Source organism: Sus scrofa, chromosome 13 (genome assembly GCF_054392235.1).
Source record: "Sus scrofa isolate SSC_HxYL_T2T_F1_AM1 chromosome 13, Sscrofa_HxYL_maternal_Yorkshire_Landrace_v2.0, whole genome shotgun sequence".
Taxonomy (NCBI): Eukaryota; Metazoa; Chordata; class Mammalia; order Artiodactyla; family Suidae; genus Sus; species Sus scrofa.
Window position 1 is genome coordinate 25,133,518 of NC_139395.1, and position 14,949 is coordinate 25,148,466.

A 14,949-nucleotide genomic window follows, 5' to 3' on the forward strand; every position below is an offset into this window, starting at 1 on the left:
GTCTTGGCTATTGTAAATAGTGCTACTATGAACAGTGGGGGGCATGTATCTTTTCAAATTATAGCTTTGTCTGGATATATCCTCAGTAGTAGAATTGCTAGATCATATAGCTATTCTGTTTTTAGTTTTTTGAGGAACGTCCATACTGTAAATTAGTGCACAGTGGCCACACTAATTTACATTCCTGCAAACAGTGTAGGAGGGTTCCCTTTTCTCCACCCTTTCATCATTTATTATTTGTAGACCTTTTTTTTTTTTTTTTGCTATTTAGGGCCACACCCCCACGGCATATGGAGTTTCCCAGGCTAGGGGTCGAATCAGAGCTACAGCTGCCAGCCTACACCACAGCCACAGCAACACAGGATCCAAGTCACATCTGCAACCTACACCACCGCTCACGGCAACATCAGATCCTTAACCCCTTGAGCAGGACCAGGGATTGAACCTGCGTCCTCATGGATACTAGTCAGATTCATTTCTGCTGAGCCACGACGGGAACTTTTATTATGTGTACACTTTTTAATGATGGCCATTCTGACCATTGTGAAGTGATACCTCATAGTGGCTTGATTTGCATTTCTCTAATAAGTACATGCTAAAGACTTTGGACTTTATCTGAAGAGAATGCCTTCAAGACAGACAGATTTATATTTTTTAAAAGATGTACACAAATACTCATTTGCCTGTCTTTGTTCTGAAAATGAGCAGAAATCTTATATGTACCTGATAAGTTATTCATTTCATTCTTACCAACTGTGGAGCAGATGCAATTAATGCCTTCATTTTGCAGTTGAGGAAACTGAGGCACAGAGAAGTTAAGTCCTTTGCATGATACAACACAGTCACAGGTGGAGCTGAGTTACAAAGGCAGGCAGTCTGAACCCAGAGCCCATCCCCTTTTCTAACATACAGGGCCATCTTTGTTTGTGTTTCTTTAAGAACATATGTGTTTTCTTAAGAAAAAGGAGTCAAAAAAGTTATTTTCCATGCGACTTCCCCCATACCTCCTTCCAGCCAAGATAGAATGTTCTTTGGGCTTGCACGTGGAATCACTCGGCAGCCCAGCCTGTCTACCTGTCCTTCCCACTCCCTCTAACCATCCAACTGCTTCTTTCCCCACTCATTCCTAATCCTGTCTCCCTGCTTTTCTGGATGGGCCATGAACCCTCTCAGCTTCCAGGGTCCCCAGGGGAGCTCACCCACCTTCTGTGATGTTTCTGTCTCACCCTTCCATTCACGCTACTATTGCATAGCAAAAATCTATGCGCCATGATTTGTGCAAGCAGAAATGATGGCATGATTTCTATAAACAGATGAGGTGATGTGGCTTAGAAGTCTAGGTGATAGAGGGTATTGTGGACCCCACCCCCACCCATTGACCACCCTGTAAATCCTGTACCTCTACCTCTAGCACCCTTAAAACATGCCACACTACTAATAGAATCAAGTACTTAGAATCATCTGTGCTGTGAGAGGAGCAGAGAATATGCTCCTTTTATCAAAAATTCAGGTAACTGCTGAACAAAGGCAGAAAATGTAAGAGGCTTAAATTTCAATTATTCACGAATGAACTTTGTGGTTTCTCTTAGTAAAGAAGAGGAAGACTGATAGATGGTTATCTTCAAGATTGAGAAATACCTAAGAGAGTAGTACCAATCTAGAAACCAGAATTATGGGGAGTTTTCCTTCTATTTTAAAAAGAAATTGTTAAAGAAAGAAGGTAGAGTAATTTATGTTTGGAGACTATTATTTCATCCCTGGCATAACTGTATCCAGAAACTGTGAAACCCTCTAACATGATTCAACCTTACTTCAGGTCATAATTATAAATATACTTCGTGTGTGTGTGTGTGTGTGTGTGTGTGTGTGTGTGTGTGTGTGTGCTGGAATATGATGCAGCCATAAAAAAGAATGAAATGATGCTATTTGCAGCAACATGGATGGACCTAGAGATAATCATACTGAGTGAAGTCAAAGACAAATATCATATAATATCAGTAATATGTAGAGTCTTAAAAGTGTCACAAATGAACTTATTTACAAAATAGAAACAGACTCACAAACATAGAAATCTTATAATTATCAAAGAGGAAAGTGGGGGGGAGATAAATTAGGAATTTGGGAGTAACATAAACACACTAATATAAAATATATATATAATAGGTAACCAACAAGGACCCACTGTATAGCACTCAACATTCTATAATAAGCTATATGGGGAAAGATTCTGAAAACAAATTTTATATATGTGTGTGTGTATATATATATATATATATAACTGAATCACTTCACACACACACATATATAACTGAATCACTTCACTGTACACCTGAAACTAATTCAGCATTGTAAATCAACTATATTCAGTTAAAATTTTTTTTAATTATAAGTATGCTACAAAAGAATGTCTTATTCCACTAAATTCACCATGACAGTCATTGGTTGCATGCTTAATGCCTACTTTCCATTCAGTTACTTATAGTCTTTATTCTATTCAGCAAAACGTTTTAATGTTTAAGAATTATTTGATCAGAGTTTAAATTGTGGCTCAGCAGGTTAAGAACCCAACTAGTATCAGTGAGGATACAGGTTAAATCCCTGGCCTTGCTCAGTGGGTTAAGGATCTGGCATTGCCACAAGCTATTGTGTGGGTTGCAGATGTGGCTGGGATCTGGTGTTGCGTGGCTGTGGTGTAGGCTGGCAGCTGCAGCTCTAATTTGACCCCTAGCCTGGAAACTTCCTTATGCTGCAAGTGCAGCCCTTAAAAAAAATTTTTTTTTAATTTGATAACGCATATTTTTAAATTCCTTCATTTTATACTTTTGTTCCTTCATTTATACTTTAAATGAGATTTGTATAAATTTACAAAGATACATGCACAATAATGTTCTTCACAACAATGTTCTTCGCAACATTGTTTATAAAGCAAAAAAATTGAAAGAACCCAAATGTCTTTAAATAGGAACTTGATTATTAATTCGGATTAATATGTAAAATGATGCACAAGAAATACAGTCAATGTTTTGTCATAACTTTGTATGGAGTATAATCTGTAAAAATATCAAATTACTATGATGTACACCTGAAACTAATATAGTAATCTAAGTCAACTCTCCTTCAATAAAAAATAAGTAAAAACAGGAGTTCCCATTGTGGCACAGCAGAAACGAATCTGACTAGGAACCATGAGGTTGCATGTTCAATCCCTGGCCTTGCTCGGTGGATTAAAGATCTGGCATTGCCATGAGCTGTGGTGTAGGTCACAGACACGGCTCAGATCCTGTGTTTCTGTGGCTGTGGTATAGGCCAGCAGCTGTAGCTCCGATTCAACCCCTAGCATGGGAACCTCCATATACTGCGAGTGTGGCCCTAAAAAAGCCAAAAAAAGTAAAAATAATAAAGTAGGGTATAATTATTGATATTAAAAAGTTATTCACCACATGGTGAGTTTTTTAAAAGATTACAAAAGTAGACTGATCTTTTTTAAAATTGTTTAGAAGTCTGGAAAGATGTAAGTCAAAATGTTAACAGTACTTCTCTCAGTGAATTTGCAGAGTTTTCACTTACAACTTTCTATCTAGTGCATTGTGAAAGGTGGTTTTTTAAATTATTATTTACTTTTATATTTAGCATGTGTAGTTTTGCAGGTAGAGAAAATATTTCTTTTTTTAAAAGTCAAACTTGAAAAGGTAAAGAGGAACTCTGAAAGAAATTTACTAATTACTTAAGCATAAAAAAAAATCTGCACAGTACATGTCAATTTTCCCAGCACGGTAACTTGTTTTTGAGGGTTTTCCCCCTCTGCCCCTACTGAAATAGTATTAGCGCTTTCCCCAGCCCACGGCTTCCGTTCATTGTCCATCTGTCTGTCTCCCTCCTTTGAGCTGATGCAGCAGACTCTTGCTAGCAGTATGCCCACTCTCCCAAGGATAGATTTGAGGGAGGACATTAATGTCCCTGGTCCTTCTTCTGGCACTAAGCCTGCCCTTTACCTCAGCCAGTTAAGTTAGGAAGTAGCGGGATCTTTAGTGCATGTCCCTGGGGTAGAACATGTGTAACCCAGCAGCTGCCCTGAGTGATGTGGCCCATAAGCTCTGTTGACCGTAACCCAAGCTCCACCCTCAGGCTTTGCAGTTCAGAACCTGAAATAAGACAATTTTCTTCAAAGGTAGAGAAATGCAACTCAGCCCTCTCTTGGGCCGTTGTTCGATTCTCATAAGGTCGTTACTTAGTCTGAACTGAAAAACAACAAAATTTGTAGAAGTATCTTGTCAATACCCAGGTATTTTGTGTCTTCCTGCGTTGCTGCTGGTTTAAATCAGCTTGACCCCTGGGTGGGTGGCTTTAGGTGATGGAGTATCACTGTTTGAGTAAGGGAAGGTCAGGAATCCCAAAGAGTGGACAGAGAGGCAGATGTTCTGAACAAACCCATTTACCAGGTAATCTATTAATGTTTGTGACGTAAGAGAATGTGAAACACCACCCTCTCCCTAGAGTAATGACAGCAAGCTTAGCACAAGTCCAAGAAAACTTAAGCAAGATTTGTTGAAATGCTACCAGAGTCTTGGGAGGATTTTCAAAGGCTTTGTTGTAAACAGCCCTCAGCAGCTCGTGAAAAGGTGGTGTTTCTGGTACATGTTGATTATTCAGAAGGTATGACCATGAAAGTCTTACTGGAATCTCAGAATCTTTCCAAGTTACAGGGTGGTGTTAGACCACAGGCACACTTCCATATTCTTTCCCTACTGTTTTCATTGTTTTTCCTACTTTTTTGTCTTTTTTTCAGAGGGGGGTGGGGGGGGGACACCAGAGGCCTATGGAGGTTCCCAGGCTAGGGGTGGAATCAGAGCTGTAGCCACCAGAGCCACAGCAACGCCAGATCTGAGCCACATCTGCAACCTACACCACAGCTCACAGCACACCAGATCCTTAACCCACTGAACGAGGCTAGGAATCGAACCTGCATCTTCATGGATGCTAGTCAGGTTCATTTCCACTGAGCCACAACGGGAACGCCATGTTTTCATAGTTAACGTTAGCTTTTGCTAATTTTTTTCCTTTTCCCTTTTGATTCCTTCATATCCACTTGCTCTAATACACCCAAACTCTCAACACCAAAAATACTGGAAATAAAACTTGGGGAAGAAGTGGGATTAGAGAACAGAGAGAAACAGGTGGATTCTGGGATCTCCAGAAACCTACATTAGATATAAAAATATCCAAAAGCAACGAAAAAGTTGCTTTGAATTGTTTTCATTAACCTTTGATCCCGTCTGGGTGGAGCCCTCTCCCAGGCAGCCTGCACCTGAAGAGCGCCACCTCAGGGCCCAGCCTCAGCCCCTGCTCTGCCAGGGCAGCCAACCTCCTCCTTACCCTGCAGTTTCCTCTTTTTCAGCCCCAGTACATTACAAGTTTTAGGACAAGGTAAGGCAGCTATTGTTAACATCTACCAGTATTGTTGCAGTAGAAAGCTGTGTGGATTTTGATAGTCCCAAATTTAGAGGCAGAAGTAGCCTCTCCTGAGAGTTCTGTGGCACAGCAGGTTAAGGATCCAGCGTTGTCACTGCAGCAGCTCGAGTTACTGCTGTGGCGCAGGTTTGATCCCTGGCCTAGTGACTTCCACATGCTGTAGGGGTGGCCAGAAAAAAAAGAGGAAAAAAAAGAAGCAGCCTCTGACAGACCATTACATATAGGATGGATAAATAACTAGGCCCCGCGGTACAGCACAGGGACTGTATTCAGCATCCTGTGATACATCATCACGGCAAAGAATGTGAAACAGAATATATATGTGGGGGGAGCAGGGGGGAGCTGAGTCACTTTGCAGTACGGCAGAAATTAACATACCACTGTACCTAAGCTATACTTCAATAATTAAAAAAAGGAGAAGTAGCCTCTCTCCCTGTGTCCCTGGCTCTCACTAACCTGCTGCTGGGCTAGGGGCTGAGGTCCCTGCCTGGGCATGACCCAGGTCAAGGAGCCAGCGGGGCCTTCCCTCCTCCTCGGGGATCTCACCCAGGACCCTGCAGCCCTCTCCACAGCCCACCCGCACCTTCTCAGTGAAAGACGAATCTACCTGAAAACAAAAGGAGGAGGCAGAGGAGATGCGTGTTGGGGCCAGAGAGAGAATGGTTGGGAGACAGGACCCGGGCGTCTGGGAAAGCGCAGGAGGTCCTGCTCGGGCAGCGGGGATGGGATGTGGTCGGGGGCAGGTCATTCGCAGGTCACTGCCAGGGTGAGGTAGTTCCAGGCCAGAGCGCAGCATCTCACCTCTCTGCCCACTCCCCGAACCGGCTTTCCAGCCCCCTTTCCCTCCCTGCCGGGAAGAGGCAGCCGTGCTGGTGTTGACTGACTCGTGCCTCTGCTTCCTTTCCAGCTGACCCGCTGGTGGGCAGCATCGCCACACAGTACATGACCAACAGGGCGGAGCACGACCGGATGGCCAGACAGTGGACCAAGCGGTACGCCACATAGGGCCCGGCCCGTGGGCATGCTCACCAAGTGCATCGGGGCCCTGGACCTCGGCTCTGGTTGTCTTATTTTTATTACATTTTGAACCGTTTTGTGATGGAATGTCATCCATCCCCCCACCCTGTTCCTTTGCTCTCCCTTCCCAACCCTTCACGTTTTACCCCCTTTTTAATTTCTATTAACTTGAAAGATTTGGTTATGTTTCCCCCCCCCACCCAGCGGGCATGGGAACTTTCGTTTTCAGTGCAGACGATGTTGGATCTGTAATAAGAGCTTTCTTACAAAGCTTTGTATTACCGTGTGGTTTTTGGTTTGGGCTGTTTATTTTATTTTGATTTCTTTTCTCCTTTTATGTGATCTTCGGGAAAACACAAATTCAGAGTTATATCTCGTTTCTACTTCAATGTAGTGCTTAGGGTTAATTTTTTGTACTGAAGTCTTTATTGTCGGGCGCATGCTCCTGGGAACAAGATTTTGTACAAAAGCTTCAATCAGAATCACTGTGCGTTACTGAGACTCTGTTTATCACTAGCCTTCTGTGCCCACTCAGAAGACTGTTGGAATGAACAAAATAATAATGTATTTTGATTTACTTAAAGTGCTTGTAAATTTCTTAGGGACCTGCCACTTTTGACTGTGGATCAGTTGATGTACACTTGTATTATTAAAGCACTCAATAAATCACTGTGGCTGATAACCTCGCTTCTGGTAACCTGGCGTTTGCTTTGTATCCTGGTGACCGGCGGAGCCCACCGTCCAGCCGGGCTTGCCTGACCCTGACTCAATTACAGATTCAAGTGTATTTTTCATCTCAAACCTCTAATATTTCTTTGCAGTTGAGTTGCTTGCTTACCATGTGGAATTTCCCCAGCTGTCAATAGCCTAATGATTTTATGGTTGTTTCAGATCACTCTCGTTTTGCATATTGGCCGGACATCTTTTCTGTTACAACCTTTGCTATGCAGCCGTTAAAATATGCAACTCCAAAAATAGGCTCTAGCGAAAGTAAGGTCTGAGCTGATCGTAGCTGTGCTAACCACTCTTGAATTTATTTTTCTCTCCTCTTTTCCTCTTAAGATTGTTATAGTGATTGCTCTTGAGTTTGGAGTTTGTCTTTTTCTCCATAATTTTAATGGAAGACGTAAACTCAGCTGCTGTCAGTCACGATCAGCACCGTCAGTGGCAAGAGTATGTCTGTCTGGCTTTGACCTTCAGGCAGTTTTAGGTTTGCAGCTACAGGAGGCAGGGGAAACTGCAGCGGGGTGCAGCTTGAAAACCACACTGAAATGCTGATTGATACTCAGGGTTCTTTGCTTTAAAAGGCATGTTGGAAACTCCTGCCTCCACTAATTATAGTTACGAGCCCACCATCCAGCTTCGTTTGTCTCATTTAAGGAACAGCTTTACTGCTCAATAATAAGCTTTACAAATGTAAGTCCTTTAATTCTAAATATTTCTGACAAACTTTAATATCTTTCTGACAAACTTTAATAGCTTTCTCTGAAACATTTTAAATATCTGATTCAGAGATGTGGTTTTTCTTGTCTTTCAGTGGTTAAAAAGAAATCCTAGAGAAAATGTGTTTCAATATTGAAAATATTACTTTAAACCAAAGTACCTAAGGATTTGGGGAGGGGGTTTGCCTGTGGCCTGAGGAAGTTCTCGGGCCAGGGATCAAACCCACCCCATAGCAAGCAACCCAAGACACAGTAGTGACAACGTCAGATCCTTAACTCGCCACCGGGAGACTCCAAGCATCCCTTCTGTACAGGGCTCTCGGGTGTGTGAGCCCCGAGCCATCAGTCACATCCGTATCCTGAACTAGTCCCATGACTGTCCTCAGAGGAATCTGGAGGAGACCTAGCCATACGTAGCTCTTTAAACTACATCAGCTCTGGGGACTCTGGGGGTTGACACCAGCCTCCGGGGACCTCCTGTAGCAGCATGCATCTCCCACATCCCTGCTCCCCCAGGGGGCTGACGAGGCCCTTGGGCCTGGAACATCCTTCTCCACTAGGCCCCTTTTACTCTCACTTCCACCAGAGGCACTGATCATGTGCATTAGGGTAACCCATTTACCCCAGTTCGGCTGGGACTCTCCCTGTTTCAAAACAGAAAGTCCCGTATCTCAGGGACTCAGACAAGCCAGGTCTGTTGGTCACGCGAGGACTAAATTTCAGCATGAGGTCTCAGGCACCGCACAGGGCTGGTGTCGCCCACAGAAACGTTGACTTGAGGAGCAGCGTTTTACATGATGTATGGAGACCCTTTTAGAAAAGATGTGCCCTCCACAGCGTGAGCAATTCCTGTGTCTTCCACTCCCTGGCTTTCACACCCGGCAATCTTCAGTCATTCCCTGTTCTGGGGGCAGTGAGGGAGTGAACCAACTGCAGCCTCTCCTTAAATCTTCAGTCATTGGAGTTCCCGTCGTGGCGCAGTGGTTAACGAATCCGACTAGGAACCATGAGGTTGCGGGTTCGGTCCCTGCCCTTGCTCAGTGGGTTAACGATCCAGCGTTGCCGTGAGCTGTGGTGTAGGTTGCAGACACGGCTCGGATCCCGCGTTGCTGTGGCTCCGGTGTAGGCCGGTGGCTACAGCTCCGATTCAACCCCTGGCCTGGGAACCTCCATATGCCGCGGGAGCGGCCCAAGAAATAGCAACAACAACAACAACAAAAAAGACAAAAGACAAAATAAATAAATAAATAAATAAAATCTTCAGTCATGACTTAAGGCATGTGTGCCTTCCTATGAGACATCTTACTAACTGCTAAGTAGTCTTAAGCATAATATGCTTCTTGAGAGAATTTTTCCAAAGGGAAACTCCCGAATTCTAAAAATCTCTTATGTGTTGTTCCTGTCATGGCTCAGGGGTCAACAAACCCAACTAGCATCCATGAGGATGCAGGTTAGATCCCTGGCCTAACTCAATGGGTTAAGGATCCAGTGTTGCTGTGAGCTATGGTGCAGGTCACAGACACAGCTCGGATCCTGCATTGCTGTGGCTGTGGTATAGGCTGGCAGCTATATCTCTGATTCGACCCCTAGCCTGGGAACCTCCATATGCACAGACAAAAACAAAACTCTTTCATGTGTGGGGCACACACAGGAAAAGGAGGAGATAATATGATTGCCTATCTCTCATTATCAGTATGTATGTCCACATAGTCAAAGTAGAGGCCACCCCCAGCTGCTGCAACACTCCCAGTGTCAAGATTTTCAGTTCTGGTTATAGGAAAACTTTCCCAATAACCTTGGTATCTTTTGGAGCTAGTATGACCCCTCATATTATCCCCTCTTCCCACACAACGTCACCTGCTCATCCCTTTTCTACAAAATTACTTGGGAGGTCAGAATTCAGGATGACAATCACATCCTGGTTTATTGGAAATTTCTGAGGAATTCTGCCAAGCTACACAATAGAAAAGAAGCAGATGATTTACAGGTAGTGCTCCTGGACACGGACAAATGCCAAGCAAGATTCTTCTACTTGATCTAGAGGGCAGGGACATTACAGAGGGGCAGCGAGGCCACGCCAGCCCACACCGCCACCTCTGCTGAAGTTCCGTATGAGTAAGACGATGCTGTGCTTCATGGTCTGTTCAGTCTCCAACTTGGAACTGCTGGCAAACAAATCAATGAAGATGGCCCCGCCATGAACTTGGATAGTTTTCATCTGCATCCTTGAGATGGTCCTCATCAAACAGCTCCCAACTACTAGGATTTAAAATCCAAGCAGGAGTCGGGTCATTCAGAAGGTGACATAGGTCATTCCTAACTTCCCTCCCCTTCGCAAGAACAACTAAAACTCTTCAAGAACGAGACACCATTGAGAGACTCCTAGAACACAGAGCAAGACTGAAGCACCCCTGCACCTCAGACACCAAAGTGGATGCATTCAAAGGTGAGGTGGCCACACACGCCAACCACGCTGCCCTGCCAGGCCAGCATAAAACCACACAGGATCACCTCTGAGCCTGGGCTCCTCCAGTGGGAAAAGAAAGCCCCGGGTGGACAACCAGCCTCCCTAGCATGGTGGGTCATTCTGTGGGAGCCCCTACTCCGCTCTCACTCCCCAGGGACTGCAGGGGAAACTGTGGGCTCAACCACTGAGAGTCTGACAGTGATGGAGATAGGGGGAGGGGCTTGCAACAAGCAGCTCCTGGAACTAGGCAGACTAAGTTCACACCTGCAGGGCTGGTACCCTGTCTGTCCACAACCTATCTGCCCACACCAGTGGCTATGAAGCATGCCTTCCAGCCCAACTGACCAGAAGGACTGGTGACATCTCCTGGAAGCTGTGCAGCCCATTGGTGCTCAGGCCAAGAGGCAGGCAGGCAGAGCTATCCCCCCAGAGCAAAGCCAGTGCCGGGCTTGCTGCACTAAGGCAGTGGGATTCACCCATAAGCCAAGGCTGAGGGCAGCTCCTGACCCTCCCACTAGAAAGCCGCTTGGGAAATTGAGTTGCCTGGAGAGGCCCCTCCCACTTCTGCCCAGGTAAAGGGGCTGAGGTACAGCCCCACCCACAGTAGAAAGTGTTTTCTGGCCCCATCTGACCAGCAGGGCTGATGAAAACATCTGAAAGCCATTTACCCCAGTAGTGCTCAAGCCAAGAGAGGGGCAGACGGAGCCAATAGATTGCAGAGCAAAGCCAGTGTGGCCTTGCTCAGCCAGGGAATTTGGGGTTGGGAACAGCTCAAGTTAAGGCCACAAAGAAAGAGCTTTATCAGCTTTAGAGCTGCTTCTCTCACTGCACCCAAGCAGGGAATCTAATACGTAGCCCTGCTTGTTGCTAACTACAGCCTTCAGCCTGTCCAACCAGGGAACCTAACCAGAGCACATGGAAGCTGCATATCCCATACAGCAGCCCTCTGTAGAGTGGCACTTGCACAGAAGGCACAGCCTGTGGCTTCCCCAACTTGCAGAGCAAAATTGGTGGCCTTCCCTGGCCAGGGAATTCCATGCACACTCAGGCCTGATTCAGGCCCCCAAACAACAAGCCATACAGGCCCTAGGATCTGGCTTGCTGCCCTTTCAGGGCAAGGAAGCTAATTCGTTGCCCCATCTACTGCTGAATATCGTACCCAGTCTTGTACGTCTTGATGAGCCTGACCAGAGAATCCAGGCAACTGCAGAGTCATCCTACAGCCTCACTCAAGTGGAGAACCAAGTCAACAGTTGTATGCAACTGTTCTCAGCCAGTGGTACACAACCCCATCCCCACCCTTGGCTTGGCCAGAAATAGACCATAATAGCGATTTCCACCTACCCAAAGACATTACTATCAGACACACCAAGAAGCCTAAAATGAGCTGACCAGAGAAGAACTGAACTGACTTTACCAAAGCAAACCTCCATAATTCTGGAAGAGGGGCCCAGTTACTCAAATGCACCAATACCAACATGAGGAATTAAGGATCACAAAACAGGAGTTCCCATTGTGGCTCAGTGGGTTAAGAACCCAACATAGTGTCCATGAGGACATGGGTTTGATCCCCTGGCCTCACTCTGGGTTAAGGATCTGGCATTGTCACAAGCTGCAGTGTAGAGTGCAAATGCAGCTCAGATCCTGAGTTGCTGCGGCTGTGGTGTAATCCTGCAGCTGCAGCTCCAATTCAACCCCTAGCCCAGGAACCTCCATATGCCACAGGGGCAGCTCCAAAGAGAAGAAAACAATTAAGAACATCAAGTAAATACTACCAAAGGAAATTAACAAACTCTGATAAATGAACCTAAAGAAATGGAGATCTATGAACTGTCAGACAAAGAATTTTGAATAATCCTCTTAAGGAAGGTTAGTGAACCATAAAAAAAATTAAATAAATGAAATTAAGAAACAATGTGTGTAAAATGAGAAGTTTGACAAGGAAATAACTATTAAAGACAAAAAAAGCAGACAAGTCCTGGAATTGAAAAAATATAATAACTGAAGAAGCCAATAGTTTCAAAAGTAGACTCAATCATGCAGAAGAAAGAATCAGTGACCTGGAAGATAGGACATTGGAAATGACCTAGACCTAGGAGCAAAAAAACAAGAATGAGAACTGGTGAAAAAAGCCTATAAAAATTAGGCTATAAAAAGAAACAATATTCATATTATGGAACTTGCAGAAAGAGAAGAAAAAGAGAAAGGGACAAAAAGTATATTTAAAACAATAATGGCTGAAAATTTCCCAAACCTAGGGAGAGAAATAGACATCCAGATCCATGAGAACAACACATATGTCAAACCCAAATGGGTCTGCACTGAGACACATTATAATTAAATTGTCAAAAATCTTAAGACCAGCAAGAGAAAAGATGGAAGTTACATACAAGGTAACCCCCATACAATTATGGGCAGATTTCTCAATACAAACATTTTAAGCTGAGAGAAAATGGGATAATGTACTCAAACTGTTGAAAGAAAACAACTGTTGATCAAGAATTCTATACCCCATGAAACTATCCTTCAGAAACAAAAGAGGCATAGACAGACAAAACAAAACAAAAGCTGAAGGAAGAGTTCCTGTTTGAGTAAGTGGTAACAAACCCAACTAGTATCCATGAGGATGTGGGTTTGATCCCTGGCCTCACTCAATGGGTTAAGGATCTAGCATTGCTGTGAGCTGAGGTGTAGGTCAGACACAGCTCAGATCCTGCATTACTATTGCTGTGGTGTAGACCAGCACCTGCAGCTCCAATTTGACCTGGAAACTTCCATATGCCACACATGCAGCCAAAAAAACTGAGAGTTCATTACGCTCACACTTGCCTTATATAAGAAATGCTAAAGAGAGTTTTTAAGTGGAAGTAAAAGAATGCTATCATAAAAACAGAGAAAAGTAGCACAAATCTCACTGGTAATAATAAGTATACAGTCATAACTAGATTCTGCAATATGGAAATGATGTGTAACTCACAACTCTAAAAGTTTATTTTTTAAGTAGCAAAAATAACCATAAATACAAGTCTGTTGTTAGCTACACAATATAAAAAAACATGTAAATAGTGATAGCACTAACCTAAAATGTGAAAGGGAGAAGAAGTAAAAGTGTAAAATAAAAGAATTCTATTGAGGGAGTTCCCATTGTGGCTCAGCAGATTAAGGACCTGACATAGTCTCCATGAGGATGTGGGGACTTTAATACCTCTCTCTCAACAATGGATAGATCATCCAAACAGAAAATCTATAAGGAAAGAATGGATTTGAACAACACTATAAACTAAATGTACCTAACAATTATATACAGAGCATTCTGTTCAACAACAGTAGAATAAGCTTTCTTCTCAAGTGCACATGGAATATTTTCTAGGATAAACCATATGTTAGGCCACAAAGCAGGTCTTAGCAAATTCAAGAATGTTGAAATCATACCAAGTATCTTCTTTGATCACAGTGACATGAAACTAGGTATAGATAAAAAGAGGAAAACTTGGAAATCAAACAACATCCTTTTGAACAACCAATGAATCAAAGAAGAAATGAAAGGGAAAATAAAAATGTTTTTTGAGACCAACAAAAATGAAAGCATAACTTATTGGAACTTTGGGCATGAAGCAAAAAGAGTCCTAAGAGGAAAGTACATAGCAGAAAAACACCTACATTAATAAATATGAAGATCTCAAATAGGGAGTTCCCTTCATGGCTCAGCAGTTAACAAATCCAACTAGGATCCACGAGGATGTGGATTCAATCCCCGGCCTCCCTCACTGAGTTAAGGATCCTGCATTACTGTGGTGGTGGTGTAGGCCATCAGCTGTAGCTTCGATTCAACCCCTAGCCTAGGAACTTCCACATGCCACTAGTGCGGCCCTAAAAAAAAAAAGAAAAAGAAAAAAAAAACCTCAAATAACCTCACTCTACACTTCAAGAAACTAGAAAAAGAGGAAAAAAATGAACTCACAGTTAGCAGAGGAAAGGAAATAATAAAGATTAGAGCAGAAATAAATGAAATAGAGAACAAAAATATGTAAGCGATTTTTGGTTGGTTGGTTTTGGTTGGTTTTTTGTTTGTTTGTTTACTGTTTCCTTGGCATGCAGAAGTTCCCCATTCAGGGACTGAACCAGAGCTACAGCAGTGACAACCCGAGGTCCCTGACCACTAGGCCATCAAGGAGTTCCAAAGATTAGGCAAACTAAATGTTGGTTCTTTGAAAAGATCAATAAAAATTGACAAACAGCTAGACTAACCAGTGAAAAAAGAGAAAGGACCTAAACCAACAAAAATTATAAGTGAAAAAAGAGAAAGGACCTAAACCAACAAAAATTATAAGTGAAAAAGGAGCCATTACAACTGATACCACAGAAATTCAAAAAATCATATGAGGCTACCATGAATAACTATATGCCAACAAACTGGAAAAGGAAATGGAAAAATTCTTAGAGATATACAACTTAACAAGATTGAATCAGGAAGAAAGAGAAAATCTGAATAGACTACTTGCTAGTAAGGAGATTGAATCAATAATCAAAAGTCTCCCAGTGAAGAAGCCCAGG

The 14,949-nt window shown here is 43.4% G+C and overlaps 1 protein-coding gene across 5 annotated transcripts in view; it reads left to right on the forward strand.

The window, feature by feature from the left end:
• Positions 1–7,172, forward strand: part of UBE2E2 (ubiquitin conjugating enzyme E2 E2) — a 383,225-nt gene extending 376,053 nt beyond the window's left edge. For 4 of the 5 annotated variants that reach the window (XR_014822495.1, XM_084987218.1, XM_021068634.2 and 1 more), the window contains one exon: positions 6,377–7,172. Coding sequence is in view for 4 of the 5 variants with exons in the window: in XM_084987218.1 (XP_084843344.1) it covers positions 6,377–6,474 (98 nt within the window). In the remaining variant the exon portion in view is untranslated. 5 annotated transcript variants of the gene reach the window in all.
• Positions 7,173–14,949: the final 7,777 nt, after the last annotated feature.